This window comes from Brugia malayi, assembly GCF_000002995.4.
Source record: "Brugia malayi strain FR3 genome assembly, contig: Bm_v4_ChrX_scaffold_001, whole genome shotgun sequence".
Lineage (NCBI taxonomy): Eukaryota > Metazoa > Nematoda > Chromadorea > Rhabditida > Onchocercidae > Brugia > Brugia malayi.
In genome coordinates, this window is record NW_025062479.1 from 16,921,319 (window position 1) to 16,939,409 (window position 18,091).

The window sequence follows — 18,091 nt, forward strand, 5'->3', positions numbered from 1 at the left end:
ATAAAAAGATTAAGGAAGGTTCAGAAATTGAAAAGATGATAGGAGGTACAAGTGAAAACAGAATTAATGAAAACGAAAAACATGAAAAAGAGTAATGACCATAGAAATTATTTTCCACCTTATTCAAGCTGAAGAAATAAAATAACAAAGGACAATAACCACTAGTAAATAACCATTGATAAAAAACGGGTAGATGCGCAATTGTTACTTGAATTAAATTCATCTAAAACATCGATAAATGCGAAGACATGCCAACGAAAAGTACAAAAATACAAGTCGAGTTTAAAAGTACCACATAATAATTTCAGGCCTTCAGAAATTTTAGAAAAACAAACGATTTTAAAAAAAAAAACCTGCATTTGGAAAATTTGAATTATCAAAATCGTGCAGAAAACGAAAAACTATTAGCATGAATATCGAGTGAATATTTTGCTTTCTTGGTTCTACATTTCAACAATGAGATTTCATAATCAAATTACACCTGAACTTTACTTCGAATTTGCATCATTAAATTATATTTTCATTATGAAAAACTTAGAAACAACTTACATTACTTAGAAGCTAAAAAGACATGAAAACACGAAAAAGCAGATTCATTACATTTTAGAAGTAATTTTTTAAGAAATTTGACAAAGTCTAGTAAGAGTAGAAACTGATGAATGTATGATGAATCTCTGATGAAACAGTTACCTTGAATTGGTGCAAATTAGCTAGAAGTCGGATTATTGTGAATAAACTCGGTACTTGCTTACAAACAAGTAATTGTGGAAAAAATCTGTTGTTTATGAATCATAGAAATCGGAAAAAATACATAAGTTTTCTGCAAAACTATGGAAAGCAGCATTGTTTTATTTCTCATTATTGTTAAATATAGAATTACGTGATGGGAATTTCTTTCCCGAACTTCTTGTGTTTAAGATTAATGACCTCTTATTAGATAATTCGTTTGAAGGTTACGATATTGAAAAAGCGTGGATTTGATCCCGAGTCAAAATCATCGAAATGTTTCATACAATCAAAATCTTAACTTTGTACTTTCTAATGTTCCATAAGGCTAAGTGGTAATTGAGAAAGTAATAGGAATTTGCTCGAGTAATTTTCACTTATTGTGAACTAAAAATATGAATTTTCCAAATACCTTCAGACTTTGTTGCAGAGCTCCAATTCAGTGAATAAGTCGGAGAATAAATACCTATATATAATGGAAATCCTATTTGAAAAAATATTTGTAATTTAATAGTTGTTATGAAACCAAAATACATATATATAATGTATCTTTAGGCTTGCTTCTATTCTCTTAAAGATTGATTTTTTTTTTTTTTTTTCTGGAATATGCACTAGAAAAGGATTATTCTATGCATTACACATTTAGATTCATTAGTAATCGAAGTTGGAGGGAACTTAAACGAACCTGGAAAATAAGACCATTGCATTGCTAATGGAATACCAAGGATGTTTTCTATTTTTTCTTCCAGTTATTTACGTTGTGGTAATGAAATCCCGACTTTTCAGAGAAATTTTGGTGAAATTCGATTGAAACAAATGTTTTGTTTTATAACTTCCGTTCTTTAAATTTTTTTCTTAATCCAACATTTGGAGATGCACTTTTTAATATTTTTACGTAATAGGAAAATACTACTAATATATCTAAGAAATCTTGGCTGTTGAAAAACTACGACCTAATTTCGATTGAGGTTTAACAGGCACGGTTGAAGAAAGAAAAAAGAGGAACTTGTCTTTCTTTGCAAGAATTCAATTACAGTATCAACAGTTTGTGGCAAGATTAAATTAGCAAAAACTAGCCAGCATAAACAGATAAACAGAACGAAAAAACTATTTCTCAGAAAGAAATAAAAGTGAGAACAGTTAATAAATAAGTTAATATTTAATAGTTGAAGGATAAGCATACTATAAAGCAAATAAGAGAAATAATGAAGCAGTAAAAAAGAAAAAAAAAGATTAAAATATGGTAGCAAAGGTGGATAAGCACAAGAAACAACCCGAAGAAGAATGAATGGATGGAAGAGGCATATGTTCATCTATTACATCAAACTAAGAAACTGACAACAAACGAAAACGTTTGTTCCCTTGTTGAGAGCGCAACTGCCGGCTGTTTATTGATGCGGATTAGAGATATTGCTCATTTTTGAATATTACTTACAATTGGGAAAAGCATATTTTAAACACGATGTTGCAAGCAAACAATTAAAGTAAACGACAATCCTGAAAAAGATCGCTTAGGAGGATGTTCAGTAGAGTACAAAGTCAGCAAGTGTATTATTTGTAGTACTCACCTAACAAACAAACAAACAAAAAGCAACAGATATACGTTAGCGCTATTTAAAAACAACAGCGTATAATTTACGCATTTATTAATAGCTATTTTAAAAAAATTTTATGCATTATAGTTGGTCACAAACTTTTGCAAAGGGTAAGAAATGTCCACTTGCACTCAACCAACAGATAACAAATGCGTATTTGCGCTAAAGTCAATAGCGCACGCACTGCTATCTTATCACAAGCACAGAACTGTACTTCTTTAAAATTTAAAAACTTAAAAACATGCATTCTTACCCCTACAGAATCACTAAATGCACATTTGGGTTTATCAAGGCTATCAAAAGAGTCAACAAGCGCACATATGCATTATTAACTTATCACAATGATTTTCAAAAGCTAGCAGATTTACATTTATGCGTTGTCAGTTTATTATAAATTATAAACACACATTTACGCATTCTTAGATAAGTAAAAATACAATTTAAGTGACATTACTTAAGCATACTTCAGCACTATTAATTTACAACAAGTGGACATCTATGCTAGTGGCAACCCACACAAACACACATTTATGCAATAATAACCTTCACAAAAACACATTCATGTGATGAAAAATGTAGATGTGCGCACTACTGATCAACAACTAAAAAAAATGTTAACTGACTAAAAGGCTTTAGATAGTCCTTATCTTTTTTTATTACGAAGTTTCACCATCGATAAATTTCATTTTAATAGCACTGGATATGGTACACCTGTGGTCTGGCATATGAATGAACTGCTTAGAACCTTTTTGGTTGAAACAAACATTTCAGTTGCTTATCTACTGAAAATCGGGAATCGATAGCTTTTTTCAATAATTTTTAAGATGAGAAACTGGAAAAAGCTCAAGGTATAGTTGTCATATCGCAGAAGAAAAATATGCAAATTTTAGAATTACCGGCCGCCGTTGGTAATAGTTAAAACTGAAGAATAATGCAGTCTTCTAACTTACAGTATTTTAATTATCTACTGAACATAAAAAATAATGCTATTAAAGGCAAGTATGAACGTAATCAGTTGATCATATTCATTTCAAATGATGCGGGTTTTGAAACGATTTTTGGTTTCTTTTCAAAAGATTCCTTCGGGCGAACTCGGTATGAGAAGTATGAAAAAGCGATACTGATCCCAGCTGGAACCTTTATTACAATTGGTTTTAATTTAAACACATTGTTCTACTTAAAATCCCAGTGAGGGGAAAAAAGACATTTGGATGATTAAACTATAATACCACTTGCAGCTTATGCGTATAATATAATGCTTTGAAGTTACAAAACCTCCAATCATATTTACACGTACTGTTTGCCACTTACGCGTTGACTCCAATTGCGGAACGATATGCACTTTTATTCTCCCTCTCCTAAAAATGAATTTTGTCGTGAAAGACGAAATATTTAAATTATTATATCCAAAACTAACAAATTCCTCTTATCTAATTCCTAAATCTAATTTACATTTACAAAATTCTTCTCACACCTGATGATTCAATTTCCGAATATTTTTGCATTTGTAATTCAGCTATGACTCATACTAATCTATTTCCTCCTTTCATACAATAAAACTAATCTTGTTAAATAGCGATAAGATGTGATAAAAATAATTAACACCTGCAAAATTGTTTAGGGAAATCATTACATTGTTAACAATCTTGTTTTTTCATCCATAGAAATTCTTCCATCTAATTTCCATTCATTAAATCAGTCTTATATATAAACCAACCAATCCTTCTATAACCATCATTTGCTTTATGTTTTGGGTGGTTTGGGATGCGTCTAATACTTTATAATTTTGTATTATTTCACCATTTTTATATTATTGCATTTATATAGTTTACGCGTTTGTTAAACGGTGTAGCATCCGTACGATATGTATAAAGCGCTATTATTTGCCTCATGTTAAATAAAGGTTTAATTACCCAAGTTTGAGGTTTCACGACAAATTTCATTTTACTGCTGAAGGCTCACAAAGAAAATGCCATATCCCTTCTTCTACTCCCAACATATTATTCCTCTAATGCCTACCGTACTACTGTTGTTTGTTAAGCGTCTTCGCATTGGCTAAAATTGCGCGTTGGGGATGATAGAAACTTTGGTATTCAGAATTAGGGACAAAGAAGTTTAGGGTGGCTTTCAAGTGGGATCTAGACAATGATAAAGTTTAACTAATTTCTGGGCCAGGAATTTTGAGTTTGTACCAAAAATCATTCAAAGCTTGCGCTCATGCATAGTTTGTTCTTTTAGGCATAAAGTAAATGGATGGCTTCTCATAAATGTTGCTAAACAGTTTCTCAGTGTTTGCCTTGTTTAGTTTCTTTTGAATAAAAATAATTCATAGTAGCTGACGATACGTTGGCACTAACAGCACAGAATACTATAAAATAGAAAGATAACCATCGTTCTATAGGTTTCTGTTAGTATAATTCAAAAAAGTATTATGGTTGGACTCTCTACTCAGCTAACTCAGCTTAATAAGATTTAACAATTTCTGTAACATTGCTTAAAGTGTCATGAAACGATGTAGCTTTTCACTGTTTTCTTATGGGAAAGGATATTGCCAAGATTTTGAATCAGGCAGGAATGCAGCGTATTGTGAGTTCACTACGCTGAAGCTGTCGGAAAACCGAAAATTTTTTATTACACAGTAAGTGTTTAGAATAATACTAATGATTCATCACTACAAACCACTTCGTTATTCCTTTGTTATATCCAATTTTTTTTTTTGAAACAATGAATCCTTTATCTAAACCTCAAATAGTAAATGTACATCTGTCTTCACTGTAAATGTTAATCTGCTAAGCCAACCCAGCCCACTTTCTACATCCTTAAAAGCCTTCTTTAATCTGATAACAACAACGAAACGATCGGTGCAGTCTTCTCTTCCTCCTACTCACTCAACAGTACCACTTACTCCTTTGCTGTTTCAATTACTCCACTATATATTTGTAGGTCGATCTCGCTTGCAGATAAGAAGCAAAAGCTTCAGTTCAAGTTCTACAAACTTCACGTAAGTCAAGTGAACTTAACTAAATCATCTACTCTTCTGACCAAGAAGTTCTTCAAAATCACGACAAAATTTTTGGTGCCACGAACCGGACGGAAAGTAGAATTACAATGGCTTTTACTATTATTGGAAGTATTAAAACTGTAAAGGACCGTCTAGAAAGATTATTGAATGAGGTAAAAACTATGGATATCCAATCTCCAGACCCAACCTTACCGAATCACGAACGACTCGAAATTAACAAAACCAAAAATCGACTCATAGATGAAAAAATTCTTCGACTGCAAATGTGCACTGACTCTATCGAAGCTTTAAATAAACAGTGGATAGAGGTGCCCAAAAATCCAAAACGAAAAAAGAAGATGAGGAAAACTACGCACAAATAGCTACGGGAGAGCAAAATATCTTCATTCTGAAGCACGAAGCAAAGGAGGCCACTATCAGCTGATTATGTACAAAAGGGAAATTAATAATGAAATCAAATAAATAACTTCTAAACTGCCAATAACGGAGTTGACAACGCCGACATCCTATCCCAACATCAACCTTCCTCAGCTATCTCTACCCAATTTCGATGGAGAACCCGACAAAAGCTATCATTTGTTATGGTAATGTTTTAGGGTCACCTATACTTCATTTTATAGCATGAGAATTTTAGATGGGCAAATAGTGGTAGTGCTCAGATTATTAAATATTTAGATTAGGTTTGGAGAAGGGAAAACACTTTGTCGCCCTGAAGTTATAATACAATTTTGACAACTATTTTCATTTTATAAATAGAATTATAGCAAAAGAAATAACTTTGATAAAGCTAATCGGCTGTAACTGCAAATTTCTCTTTATTAGAATTTTTGTTTAACTACGATGTATTAGAATACCACCACTACTATGACTTGTCGAGGACTGATAGGTTAAAAGGTATCAATTGGAAAGCATTAGAATTTTCGCACAACTGTCTGTATGCACCAAATTCATAATAAAATTTCGCATTATGATAGTTCACATTATGATAGGGAAGCAAAAGTTCTCCTGGATTAAGCTGTGTATGATCGTTACATTATTATTTTTATCTGGTAAAATGATGTTTGGAAAGAAATTATTCAATGGGTCCATGTGACTAGCACAAAATCAAGCATCGGAATCTAGTAAAAAACATCAAAATAGAGTTTGAAGGCATAACGAATTCTTCACCTTTTGCTTTTTTTTAGTGACAGTACATATCGCAATAAAATGATTTACTTCTACAAAGACTGTTTATGAGTTTTGAAATGTCATCATTTTATAAAATTTTAGTGATTGGTAGGGAAGCTAAGATTAAAGGACTAAATATTATTGCCAACTACCTCAGATGGATACTTCAGAACTTTTCACTCGATAGGAGGTTGCTGATGAATCTTTTGTTCAGGTAATATTACATTTTTTAGAATACATCCTGAAAAGATATTTATGGGAATGGACGATTGGAAATTTGTTTTCAGCTTCAGTTTTTTTGGTACCGCAAATGGAATAGGAGCAACTGTTGGGTTTATGAATTTCGACTGATTCTAAGTATCATTTGCGTGGGAACCGCTTGAATTTCGGAAGGTGTTGTCTATGAGGTGCAACTAATTTGGCATATTTTTTTATATTTGATGGCGCGTTTCCTTCTGTGTACAACATGAGGCAAGCAATTGGTTGATGGCTTTTGATAATACCGTTATCAGATTTCATGCTGAGGAACTAAACTGGAAGCAAATAGACTAGCAGAATTGGAAAGAAAAATGCACACCTTGGCATGGAAGTTTATTTTTTGTGGAGAGTTGTTGGTCTGCAAATAAACTGTTAGAAAATTGTATATTGACTTCTAAGATTAGATTTCTTATTGAATTCTTCATTTTTTTTTTATTGAAATCTTTAGTATGGTTTTTTAGATCGATCAGCTAAGAGGGAGCATGGGAAGAAATAAGCATATCACAGCGACGAAGCTGTGGCGATCACAGGAGCGAATTTACTGCATCGCTCAAATTCTTCCTCCTGGAAACACATCGAAGTATCTATAAGTCCTTGAAGCACGAGTGAGGTCTGTAATTAGATCTCGAGAATGGGGAACAGTTCGTACTCCATTTCTTTAACGAGCGAAGCAGGAAATTTTTCAGGAGAATAAGCCAGTGCTGACACCGGCGTAGGCGGTTGCGAAAAGAATATGGCGGAGTGAAGATAGGTAGTACCCAAATCATCCTACAATGAGGAGGGTATAGATGTGGCATCAGGAACGTTGACAATCTTCCGGAAGAAGAGAACTGGAAGCGGTTTATGAAATTACACTGTAAATTTATTTGCACTTGTGCAAATATTGGTGTGGCAGAAAGTGATAGTAACGAAAATGACACCAAAGATGTTTAAGAATATTTTTCAGGAGTTCTTGAAAAAGCCTGAGTTATGGAAGAAGAAAGAGAATAGGTCTTCCATGTGCCGGTAATAGGAAATTTACCGGTTACTGGAATATCGTTAACTGACTCGAGCGCAGTAGTTTGGAATACTAGTGAGCCTACTGCAGTTGGTAAATTTTATTTCATTAGTATATTAAAAAATTTCGTGTGGCTTTGAATGAATTTCGAAGATGAATTTAAGTATTTGTTGTATTTCTAGAGTATGGTATATGCCTAAGGAAAATAGGAATTGAAGGGATGGACGAATCCATCCCAGAAAAATGCATACAGGGGATTTTTTTTTACACTGTTAGGATTAGAAGGAGTTTCTGAAAGTAGAGAATTGTTTTTTGTTTTGAAATAATGCAAAACTCCACTCCTTTTTGGTCAATCTTTGTCTTTTTTAAAGGGTACAGCAATATGGGATTTCTACCTGAGCTCAAATGAAGAAATTTTTTCTGTGCATTCAGTTGAAAAGCTATCTTCATTCAAAATAAAATGATGATTTTATAAACTGCTTCTATTTCTCTCTGTTCCAGAACCACTGCTAAGGATGATTGGCTTTCACTCCTCCATCTCCTTTTTGCAACTGCCTTCGTTGTTAACCGATGTCGGCACTGGCTTATTCTCCTGAGAAATTTCCTGCTTTGCTAGTTGTTAATAATCGTGAAAGTGAAGAACGAACTGTTCTTCATTCTGAAGCCGAAGTATTGGATTTGTAAGATGAAATTAATCTAGCTCTTTTTAAGTTTTCACAAATTTTAATAACCTATAATTTATAAATACTTTCAAACACAGCAACATCGTTTCACACATCTTATTCATCGGAACTTATTCCCATTCATTTTTTTCAGAGAAACATTAAAACTAATTCAAAAAAAAGACATAATATAAAGAGAAACATAATGAAATATTCGCTCTTTTGCTTACAAAAGAAAATCCCTCTTAAATATAATCACGAACAAATATAATATTTAAACACCGTAGCATAGGTGAGGTAATGAATAGCATTCTGTGTGTTTATTGAAAACACTCACAGCTACTGATCGCCTACAAGTTCAAGCATGTCCTGTTTGTCTGTCCTGTTCGACAAGATATACTTTCTCACAATCTAAAGAAATAATTTTTCTTTTTGCAGTGTTCCTTTACCAGGAAAAATTATGAAATCATCTGATCCTCTTAATTTTTGTAGCCCTTTTTGTAATTAACAAACACATTTTTGTTTGTTTTGTGGCAGTTATCCATTAAAAAAATCAAATATAAATTTGAATTTCGACCAAGATTTCCTTACAAAACATGAGAATACTTCAATAGTGTTTGCTTCATCAAGGAAAGACGATATCCTCTTTACTACAACATTGTTCATTTTCTTGACTGTGTATCAAATTCGTCATTTCTCAGTTGATATTCCTCTAAGTTAGTTTTTATATATCTCTTTTGGAAGAGCAAGGAATTTTAAATTTGTGAATTTACTTCTGCTTTTATCATCTGTTGTATATGTTCTCATTGTTCATTCAGTTTTCAAATCATTTTTATAGTGGTAACTTCCTCTCCATCTTTCATCTGTTAGATGAGTGATAAGTAATCCGTTTATATAAATTACTTATCAGTCAGGCATAATGCACGATTAAACGCTTGGAAAATTGAACAAACTGAATGCTTGGTGTTTATTCCAATGTTTTTCGCTCAGTGAATAATGATTTTTCTTTGTTTGTCTTCCATGTTACAAAGCTAAATTTCCTTGGATATGAATCGTAAGTAAATGTCCTATTAAATTTAATAGCCTTTGCTAATTGGTAATTATATACATTGGTAATTTTCGATAATAGATATTTTAATATGAAATTTTTTGATGTTATTGTATAATAAATCTTGTTTTACTTTTCTACCACCCAGTGACGTGTAATTGATTAATTATTGCTAGGACATTAGATGACCCTTTAATTTTATTGCATTTCATGTATTGCGTCTAAATCTGTATTAGTTTGATTTTTGGTGCTTTAATTTTATTGCATATATATGTATATGGCTAGATTTGTATTTAGTTCTGATTAGTTAGATTTTTGTTGCTTTTTTTTTTAAATTCATTAGCTGCATTTTATTAAATCCCGCGAATTTCATGATCATTGTGATGTTTGAGAGCACCGTTATCTGTACTGCTTAATTTTGAAAAATTATTTGACCATCACTTTTGATGTAGTTGCAAAACAGATTGCGAAATAATTCATGGAACTAACAATCATGAATAATCTAAATGTTGTCTATATTTAGTGAAATGACTCATTATGTCGAATAAATTGTAGTGAGCAGTTATGAAGGTATTCATACAATGACTACTTTAATGTATTGATAATCTCCAAAAAACTTTGAGTTGTTTTATAATTTTCATACACCAGTCTTGTAACTGAAAGGTACATGACATGCTTGCGTACCTCTTTAATGCAAAGTTTTTTCAACTACAAGAATCCGTTAAGTAGAGGGAACTGGACTTATTGAGCACAGAAAGTAACGCTCTGCTATCATTATTTAGTAATAATAGTTTTAATGACTGGTATTAAGTTTCGTAATGGAATGCAAGCATTCATTATAAATGATAGAATTTATTCTTAAAATATTATTCAGTCTATACTATTCTAATTCACCTAATTGCATTCTCTCTGTCCCATTTCTCCTTATATGATGATCAGATTGCTATCTCATACTTGGAATGTAAACTTCAAATCTGTGCACGACTATGCTTTGATTTTAATGATGCATTAACATAGTAAGATGTCGAGCAATACCATCTTAAGGTTATCCTACGCTGCTCTATTTACATGTTTCAGATGTCATCTATAAGAAAAATAAATGCAACGATGTTAGCTTTGATGTAGAACTTAATCTCGAGAAACCATGTATTGAAAAATATTTCAATCACCGAATATCATTTCAACACTTTACAAAACTCTGCAGCACTTCAAATTGAGAGAACGTATAAAATAGTCTTAGCAGCTATATTTCGTCCACCCTTATTTCATAAATTACTATAATAAAAGAAGAAAAAACTAATAAAAATTTGAAGTTAGTAAAGCACTGCCATTTCAATTTGGGGTCTGTAAAAAAGTAACTGAAAAGAAAGTTATGGCTGTAACTATTCCAAAAGGTAAGATTTCTTCTGGATGAGCCTATCATGATTCTTCAATTAACAAATTTAACTTATCTGATGAGCGAATCACTCTATTTATTCATTTGACGGATTCATTCAAATTACTGTATATTAATTTGTTCGACTAATGAGAGAAAAAGCTGAACTATATTATCCTAAAACTAATTTGATTCTCTGTGCATTTGAAGAGAGATGTGGGAAGATTTAACCATGATTATATAAAGCACTTGAAAGAAAACGAGAAAAATGACATGTCATGAATTTTGATTCATTTTTAAAATCCAATTAAACTAATTTCAACAAGGGATGGAATTCTGCCTTCTGTAATTTTCATCCAAATAATTCATTATTGTTTGAATTACTGCTAAAGTTGATAAAACTATAGCAGTAATTTCGCTGTATCATTTCAGTATGAGTTGATAAAGGAAAAAGGCAAATTTTACCATGTTTATCTTGACTATAAATATAGCACTGTCTTCATTTCCTTGATTTATCACATGGACACGGAGTAAGTGATTAAATACATGAAAAAGAAAAAAGTTGAAATTATAGTGTTAATTATGCTATATGACTTTATTGATGTACTCGTAACGTAACGAATATGCCTCATGCTACCTTACACCAACACTGACACTTAACTATATTGACTCTATTTAGCAAATGTCATGTCCCTTATCAGAGCCATTTAAATAAAAAACTACTTGCTATCTAAAAATCTAATTTCAATTTCAAAGTTTCTGCTCTCAACAACGAATTTCTTCGATTTCTCAAAGAAATGAGTAATAAATAATAAGCTTATCCTTGGCCAAAATACTAAAAAGCATCGACTTTGTCGATCAGTGGCGAATAGCGAAGTACAAATGGGCTAAGCCACTCCTACTAAGACTTACCATGAAACGTCTAAAGAGGAAAAAAGTATAATGAAATTCGCTGAACATTTTTCCTTCCTCTGTTGCTTTTCTTTACATTAGCGTTTACCGCCATTGCCGTTTTCACGAATAGCAAACACTCTTTATAGTCTTTACAGTCAATACTCTATTCTTATCTTCAATACTGACGACTTATCATCAGTCTCATTATTACAATTAACATCTCGTAGCAGTGTAAATGAATTTCTGTGTCACTCTCTTGGCACTGACGCATCATTGTATTACGTGTATAAATGCGCACTACCTCACGGAACACGAATATGAGCAGGTAGTTGTTATTTATTCGCTATTCCTTTGTCGTTTATTACGATAAGTAGTTATACCGCATATTTCATTAATGTTAAGGCGATAAAAGGTGATACAGTAAAAGCAATAAAGACACGATAATATATATATCATAATTTTTAATATATATCATAATCAAAGTTTGGTTAGCCTATTTATAGTATATTCAGTTGAAACAAGTGAACATTTATAATGCATTTATGGTACTTAAGGTCATGATAAAAGTTCGCCAAAAACGTGAAGAAGTAACGGCACGATCGCAAGGAGTTAACAGTATAGAAATACCATCGAAATTACTAAGACTATCAAAGACACATCAATTGAAACAAGTGACAGAACAGCACTGCGAAACAAATAATAACGATAAATTGGCTAAAGTAAAACATTTTAAGATTCTTGAACTATGAGCTATCTGTTGATATTTTGCATGTCAAGCATTTATGTTTATAATAGAAGTCAGAAAGGTACTAAAAAATAGATAGATGCAATTCATCTGCAAAATTTGGAAGATAAATTGCAATTTTTCTATGATCTATTACAAAAACCAAAGTGGTGAATTTCGTGAAACTTCCTCGAATATCATGAAAATTCTAAATAATGAAGTTATGTTATTGTTGGACAAATGTTCAACACTGAATAATCGGATAATCTTGGCTAAACTATAGAAAAAAAATAAAGGAAGAATGAAAATGGTGAAATAGATAAATGGTGGTTGACGTTAGAGAATAGAACATGAAAGAAATAAACGAGGAGGAAAAACTGATATGATCAACATCTTTTAATTCGTGAAATAAGAATGGTAATTAATAAATTTTTTTGTTTAGCTTATTATTATTCTTTCATTCAACTTTAGTAAAATCATATATTAATAGAGTAAAATTCATTTCAAGTCGGTATTGGAACATCTGATGCTTTCGTATGATCGTAAAACGGTACCAATGGCGGATGGTGTTAATGTGAAGGTTGATCTAATGGTTCAGGCTATTTCTAGTATATCCGAAATGACTGCTAGTTTTACTGCAGATGTGTTTTTTAGCCAAATTTGGCTTGATCCTGGACTGGCATTCGAAAATGTCACCAGGTAGATTATTTTTATTAATTAATTGGAATTTCTTAAATAATCTCATACGGATAGAAATGAAGTATGATAGTATTGGTAGTTCTTTTTTCTTTTTCGTTTTGTAATAATAGATATTGTAGATGCTTGGCTAATTTAACGCTCAGCTACCGTACCATTGATGATATTTGGTTGCCAAACGTATGTTTTCAGAATAGTAAATCTACCTCAATACATAGTAGTCCAACCCCAAATATATTTCTTATGATTTATCCTAATGGTACAATTTGGGCCAATTATCGGGTGAAGGTATCAATTTACTAGTCCTTCATTGTTTTATGCAAAATTTTTATGCAAATATTATGATATATTTTCAATTACATATGTGATATTCAACTGCATCCAGTGCGAGAGCTAATTATTGAGAATACAGTCCGTTTGTGTTTATAAAAATTACTGAAAAAGGATGCGACAAAGGATAAAATTTTAAAAATAAGAAAAGTTTCCAAAAAATGTCTAACTTTTTCACTTATCACTTGATAACAAGAAATGATTTTTAAATCAGTTCATTGCAAATATTTGGCGAAAAATTAGGTAGAAGCACCATGTGAGTTGGATATGTCATCATTCCCGATGGATGTACAGCGATGTACTATGACCTTCGAATCTTATTCCTTTAATGTTGATCGTGTACGACTGGACTGGTTCGAAACAGCTGTTATTCTAGATTTGCAGGTTTTTCGTTGATTATTTCAAGTATTGTACATTGGGATTTGACTAAAGTTTTTCCTTTGATTTTAATTCCAGAGAAACTAATCTACCAAGCTTCAAGGGATCATACATTAATAATATTATAGTAATATTGTTTATATTAATTGTTATCAATTCATATACATTGTCAGAATTCTCAGGTGATTTAGCACTCGGTCCTTTTCTTGGTTGTATTTATTGTAAATGTAAGCCGATAAAATCAGTTCGTCGGCTTACATTGCCTTTTTCTTCAATTCATACAGACAATTAGTGAGAGTAATATTATCACAGAACTTTAAGATATCGCTTCTCTTTCTGCCTCTTTATTATAATTAGTGAAGCTATTAAAAAAAGCTTAGTACTCTGTTTGCAGGGGAAATTACCAGATTTTGAACTAACACGCTATACATGGCAGAAACAACAATTTTATTATCCTGCAGGACAGTGGGATCAACTGAAAGCAACTTTTTACTTTCGTAGAACTTACGGTTATTACATTTTGCAGCTATACATGCCTACGTATGCATCTGTTTTCATTAGGTATATTTGTCGAAATCCAGCTTGATATTTGTTTAATTCAAAAAATGCAGTAATCAAAAATTGTCAGCTCTTTTGACTTTAGGAAATTCATTGAATTTCAATTATGATTTCCTTCCTTTTTTCAACGAAAATTCGTGTGATGTTTGATGCATTAATGAACGGTTTCGAATGAATTTTTAAAAAATTCTTCAAACTTTTACTAAAAGTCAATTTTCGGTCATTTATTTACCAAAAAAGAAGAAAATCAGGAAATAAATTCAAAATTTACGCTCTTTCCTGCATTAGTAGAGTTTTCATTGATTTCCATATCCATTAGCTGACACTTTTTAACAAAATTTTCGTTGATTGCTAAAATTTCATTTAAAAGTAAGAAGAAATCAAATTTAATTGTCTGAAGGAAAATTTTTTTCATTCAAAAGAAAAAATCTTTTCTTCGCACCATAAAATTAGATACGTTGCAGAATAATAGAGACACCGTACATCTCGATCTAAAATTGTTGCACGAAATGTCTAACTCGGTCCAAATTGATCAAAAAAGTTTGCATGATTTAAAAATTTGAATTGAACAAACTTCAACTTCGGTTCTTAATTTTCATGAATTATGGGAATTAAATCATTTTGTTGCTCACAAAATCAAAAAATACTAGTAGAAATGAAAAAAAAAATTCATTTCAAAAATATTTACAGAATTTTAAAGAAGTGAAAACTTTTCACTATTCAGATTTATTCATTTAAATCTCTCAAATTCCTTGAATCAACAAACTGTCATATTTGTTCCATTAATTTTTACTGCTTTTCGTCTGTTTCGAACCCCAAGAAAGACAGAAAATTTATTCTGTTATCTTGATTCGAAAATTAAACTGAATTTCATAGGAAGAAACCAAATAGATGAAAAAATGTTTTATTTTTTAAGCTGGATAGCATTCTGGCTGGATCCAAAGTGTTTGCCAGGTCGAATAACCCTCGGTGTATCTTCACTGATGGCGCTTACATTTCAGGTCTTTTTATTTCAAACATAATGGTATTCGAATTTACTTTAATTAAGAGTGTGGCCGTTGGAATAAAAAAGTAAATTGGAACTAAATTCGTCCTACTTCTTTTTCGTTAATTGCAATCTCTAGATGAAAGAGAATTGTGTTTTAGTATGGCAATGTGGCTCGAAGTTTACCTAAGGTTTCCTATGTGAAGGCAGTGGATGTTTGGATATTTGCATCCATGGTAAGCACTGAAAGACTTTAATTATTTTTACCAGGAAAATTTTTATATATCAATATTTTAAATTCATTTGATTCCGAATCCTGATTAGAAATTGAATTTGGAAACAGCCATTATGGAAAATTACGGAAAAGTAGTCTAAACTGTTTTCAGGGTTTTATATTTTTTTCACTGGTTGAATTAGCCATTGCTGGACATGTAGATAAAATGGCGAACGATGGCAAAGACGAAACGTTTGACAAGGTCGAGAAAAGAAAAAGCTGTATCAAATGCAACTGTCAAACAAAAGCCCGAAAAAGGCAAGTTAGGAATTTAGATAATATTTACCTTTCGACCATGACATACCACATCGCTGCAAGATCGGAATGGATGCATTCCAAACAATAATCAGTTTGCCAACTTGATTTTTTTTTTTACTTTTCGGAACTGTTTTCCTGATTTAAAGCGATTCAAAATATAACTCATACGGCCTTTATTGCATTTTATTTTCTGAATATTTCCCAATTAAGCTAAGAGAATAAGAGGAAATGTGTTTTGTAATAAAGCTAGTTGAGAGGTCAGGAATTAAGGATGAGTCAGCAACTTAACTTTAAAACTAGTATTGATCAATGATAACTAATTACAGAAACTTATCCTACCACTTTAATATTTATAAAAATGAATTGCTGAGGTGCTCGCAAACTAAATGACTGTTTCAAAAAATTAGCTATATGAAAAGATAGAATATTTGACGATAGCAAATTGAAATCAAAATACTGCAGACAGAATATTTGGCGATAACAAATCAAAATCAAAATGTTACAGACATAAGGTATCATCGGAAGCATACAAAGTAAGAATGAATGCAAGCGAAGTTCATAAGCTGGAGAAGCTTTGCTATCGCGATTTGTTGAGTGATAAGAATAAATCAAAGTTTAAATGGACGGCTGAAAAGGTTTTTAATCTTTCATTTCAAATGAGATTTCATTTTATTTAATTCATTTTGCTTACATTTACAATTATGGCAAACAAACTAGGACTAGATTATGCAGAAGATAGCTATCTCTTTCGAATATCAATGTCTGTTACCTTATTGGTCTATTAGTCCTGTATTTTGCGACGTTTTGCAGAGCCATAGGTTAAGGCTGAAATTAGGCATATGTATAAAAGAACAGAGTGAGTAATGAAGAACTATCTTCTTTGTACTAATTTTACTTTTAGAACTTTTCGCGCAACACATTTATCTTCTAATGAAATCTCATCATTAACGTTAGTAGAGAAGCTAAAAAATTTTTGATTCTTATGATTCAATTCGTGGTATTGATCAGAAGAAAGTGGAATTCACATTTTCAGATAGATAAACTTTGTCAGTTCATTTTTCCTCTATCATTCATATGTTTTAATTGCTTTTACTGGATATATTACACCACGGAATCATCGAAACAAATGGAAAGATTGTTGGATGATGCCAATTTCACTGGCGGATCTTTTCTACTAACCAAACGAAACATCGGATGACTTTTTTCCCTTTTGAAAATAAAAGTGAATTAGACAATAGAAAAATCATTTTATCATCATGATTACTTTTTGTTATCTAAAAACTTCGAATAGACTTCGAATAAACTATAACCCATTTTCCTCTTGAAATTCAACAGTAAATCTTTGTCTTACACTATCATGAAATATTTGTCCACATCATACGAAGATTATGAAGGATGCAAATATTTTATAATTGTAAATAAAGGTGTGTTTTTATTTGTCAATTACTTGTCAATCTGTAACAAACATTACCATTCTCCTGCTGCAATAATTCTTGCATCTATATATTAGTGGAAAAGGAAGAGGGAAAGTGAATAAACTAGAATTTTTTTATTAATTATGTACCTCATATAATCTTTTTGACATGACAAGAAAAAAATTATATGCGATAAACAGAATATAGTTTATTAATTAGCTAATACCAAAAATAAATATTTTAGAAAAAAGTTTGAAAATATTTAAGGCTGAATATGTTATAATTGAGCTTTAAACTTATACGATGTTCTAATTTTTTATCATTGGACATTTCTACAGTATTTTCTAAGACTATTCGACGCTGCATACCAACAACACCTTGCTTTAGTTTCGTATCACTGAAACTTTAGTCATTATTCTTTAGCCATATGTCATCTTCGAGTAATCTCATATTCAATTCGAGTATTCAATTTGAGCTTATTATACATCAATACCATTGCTATCATAATTATTCTTATCGATATAAACGGTTTTTCAGCAAAAAGTGTACTTTTTGCATCGCTTTTGTTTTTATCTTTGCTTTTGCATTAATTTTTGTTGTCGTCGCTGTCGCCGTCGCCGTCGCCAATTTTTATGTGATTGGCAGCAATAGAATGCTTGTAAACGAACTGATAAGGTCAAATACTGGAAATTATTTATTGATTTTTTAATATTACCTCCATTCAGATTG

At 31.5% G+C, this 18,091-nt stretch overlaps 1 protein-coding gene across 1 annotated transcript; it reads left to right on the forward strand.

The window, feature by feature from the left end:
* Nucleotides 1-11,979: 11,979 nt before the first annotated feature.
* Bm12502 (Uncharacterized protein) lies at nucleotides 11,980-17,145 on the forward strand (the record flags this gene model as incomplete). The annotated part of the gene is made up of 11 exons (XM_043075130.1): nucleotides 11,980-12,069; nucleotides 12,299-12,463; nucleotides 12,977-13,167; nucleotides 13,287-13,452; nucleotides 13,738-13,878; nucleotides 14,267-14,433; nucleotides 15,347-15,431; nucleotides 15,577-15,651; nucleotides 15,802-15,947; nucleotides 16,453-16,582; nucleotides 16,981-17,145. The coding sequence occupies 11 exons, from the start codon at nucleotides 11,980-11,982 to the stop codon at nucleotides 17,143-17,145; spliced, it is 1,521 nt and encodes a 506-aa protein (XP_042931064.1).
* Between the last annotated feature and the right edge of the window lie 946 nt (nucleotides 17,146-18,091).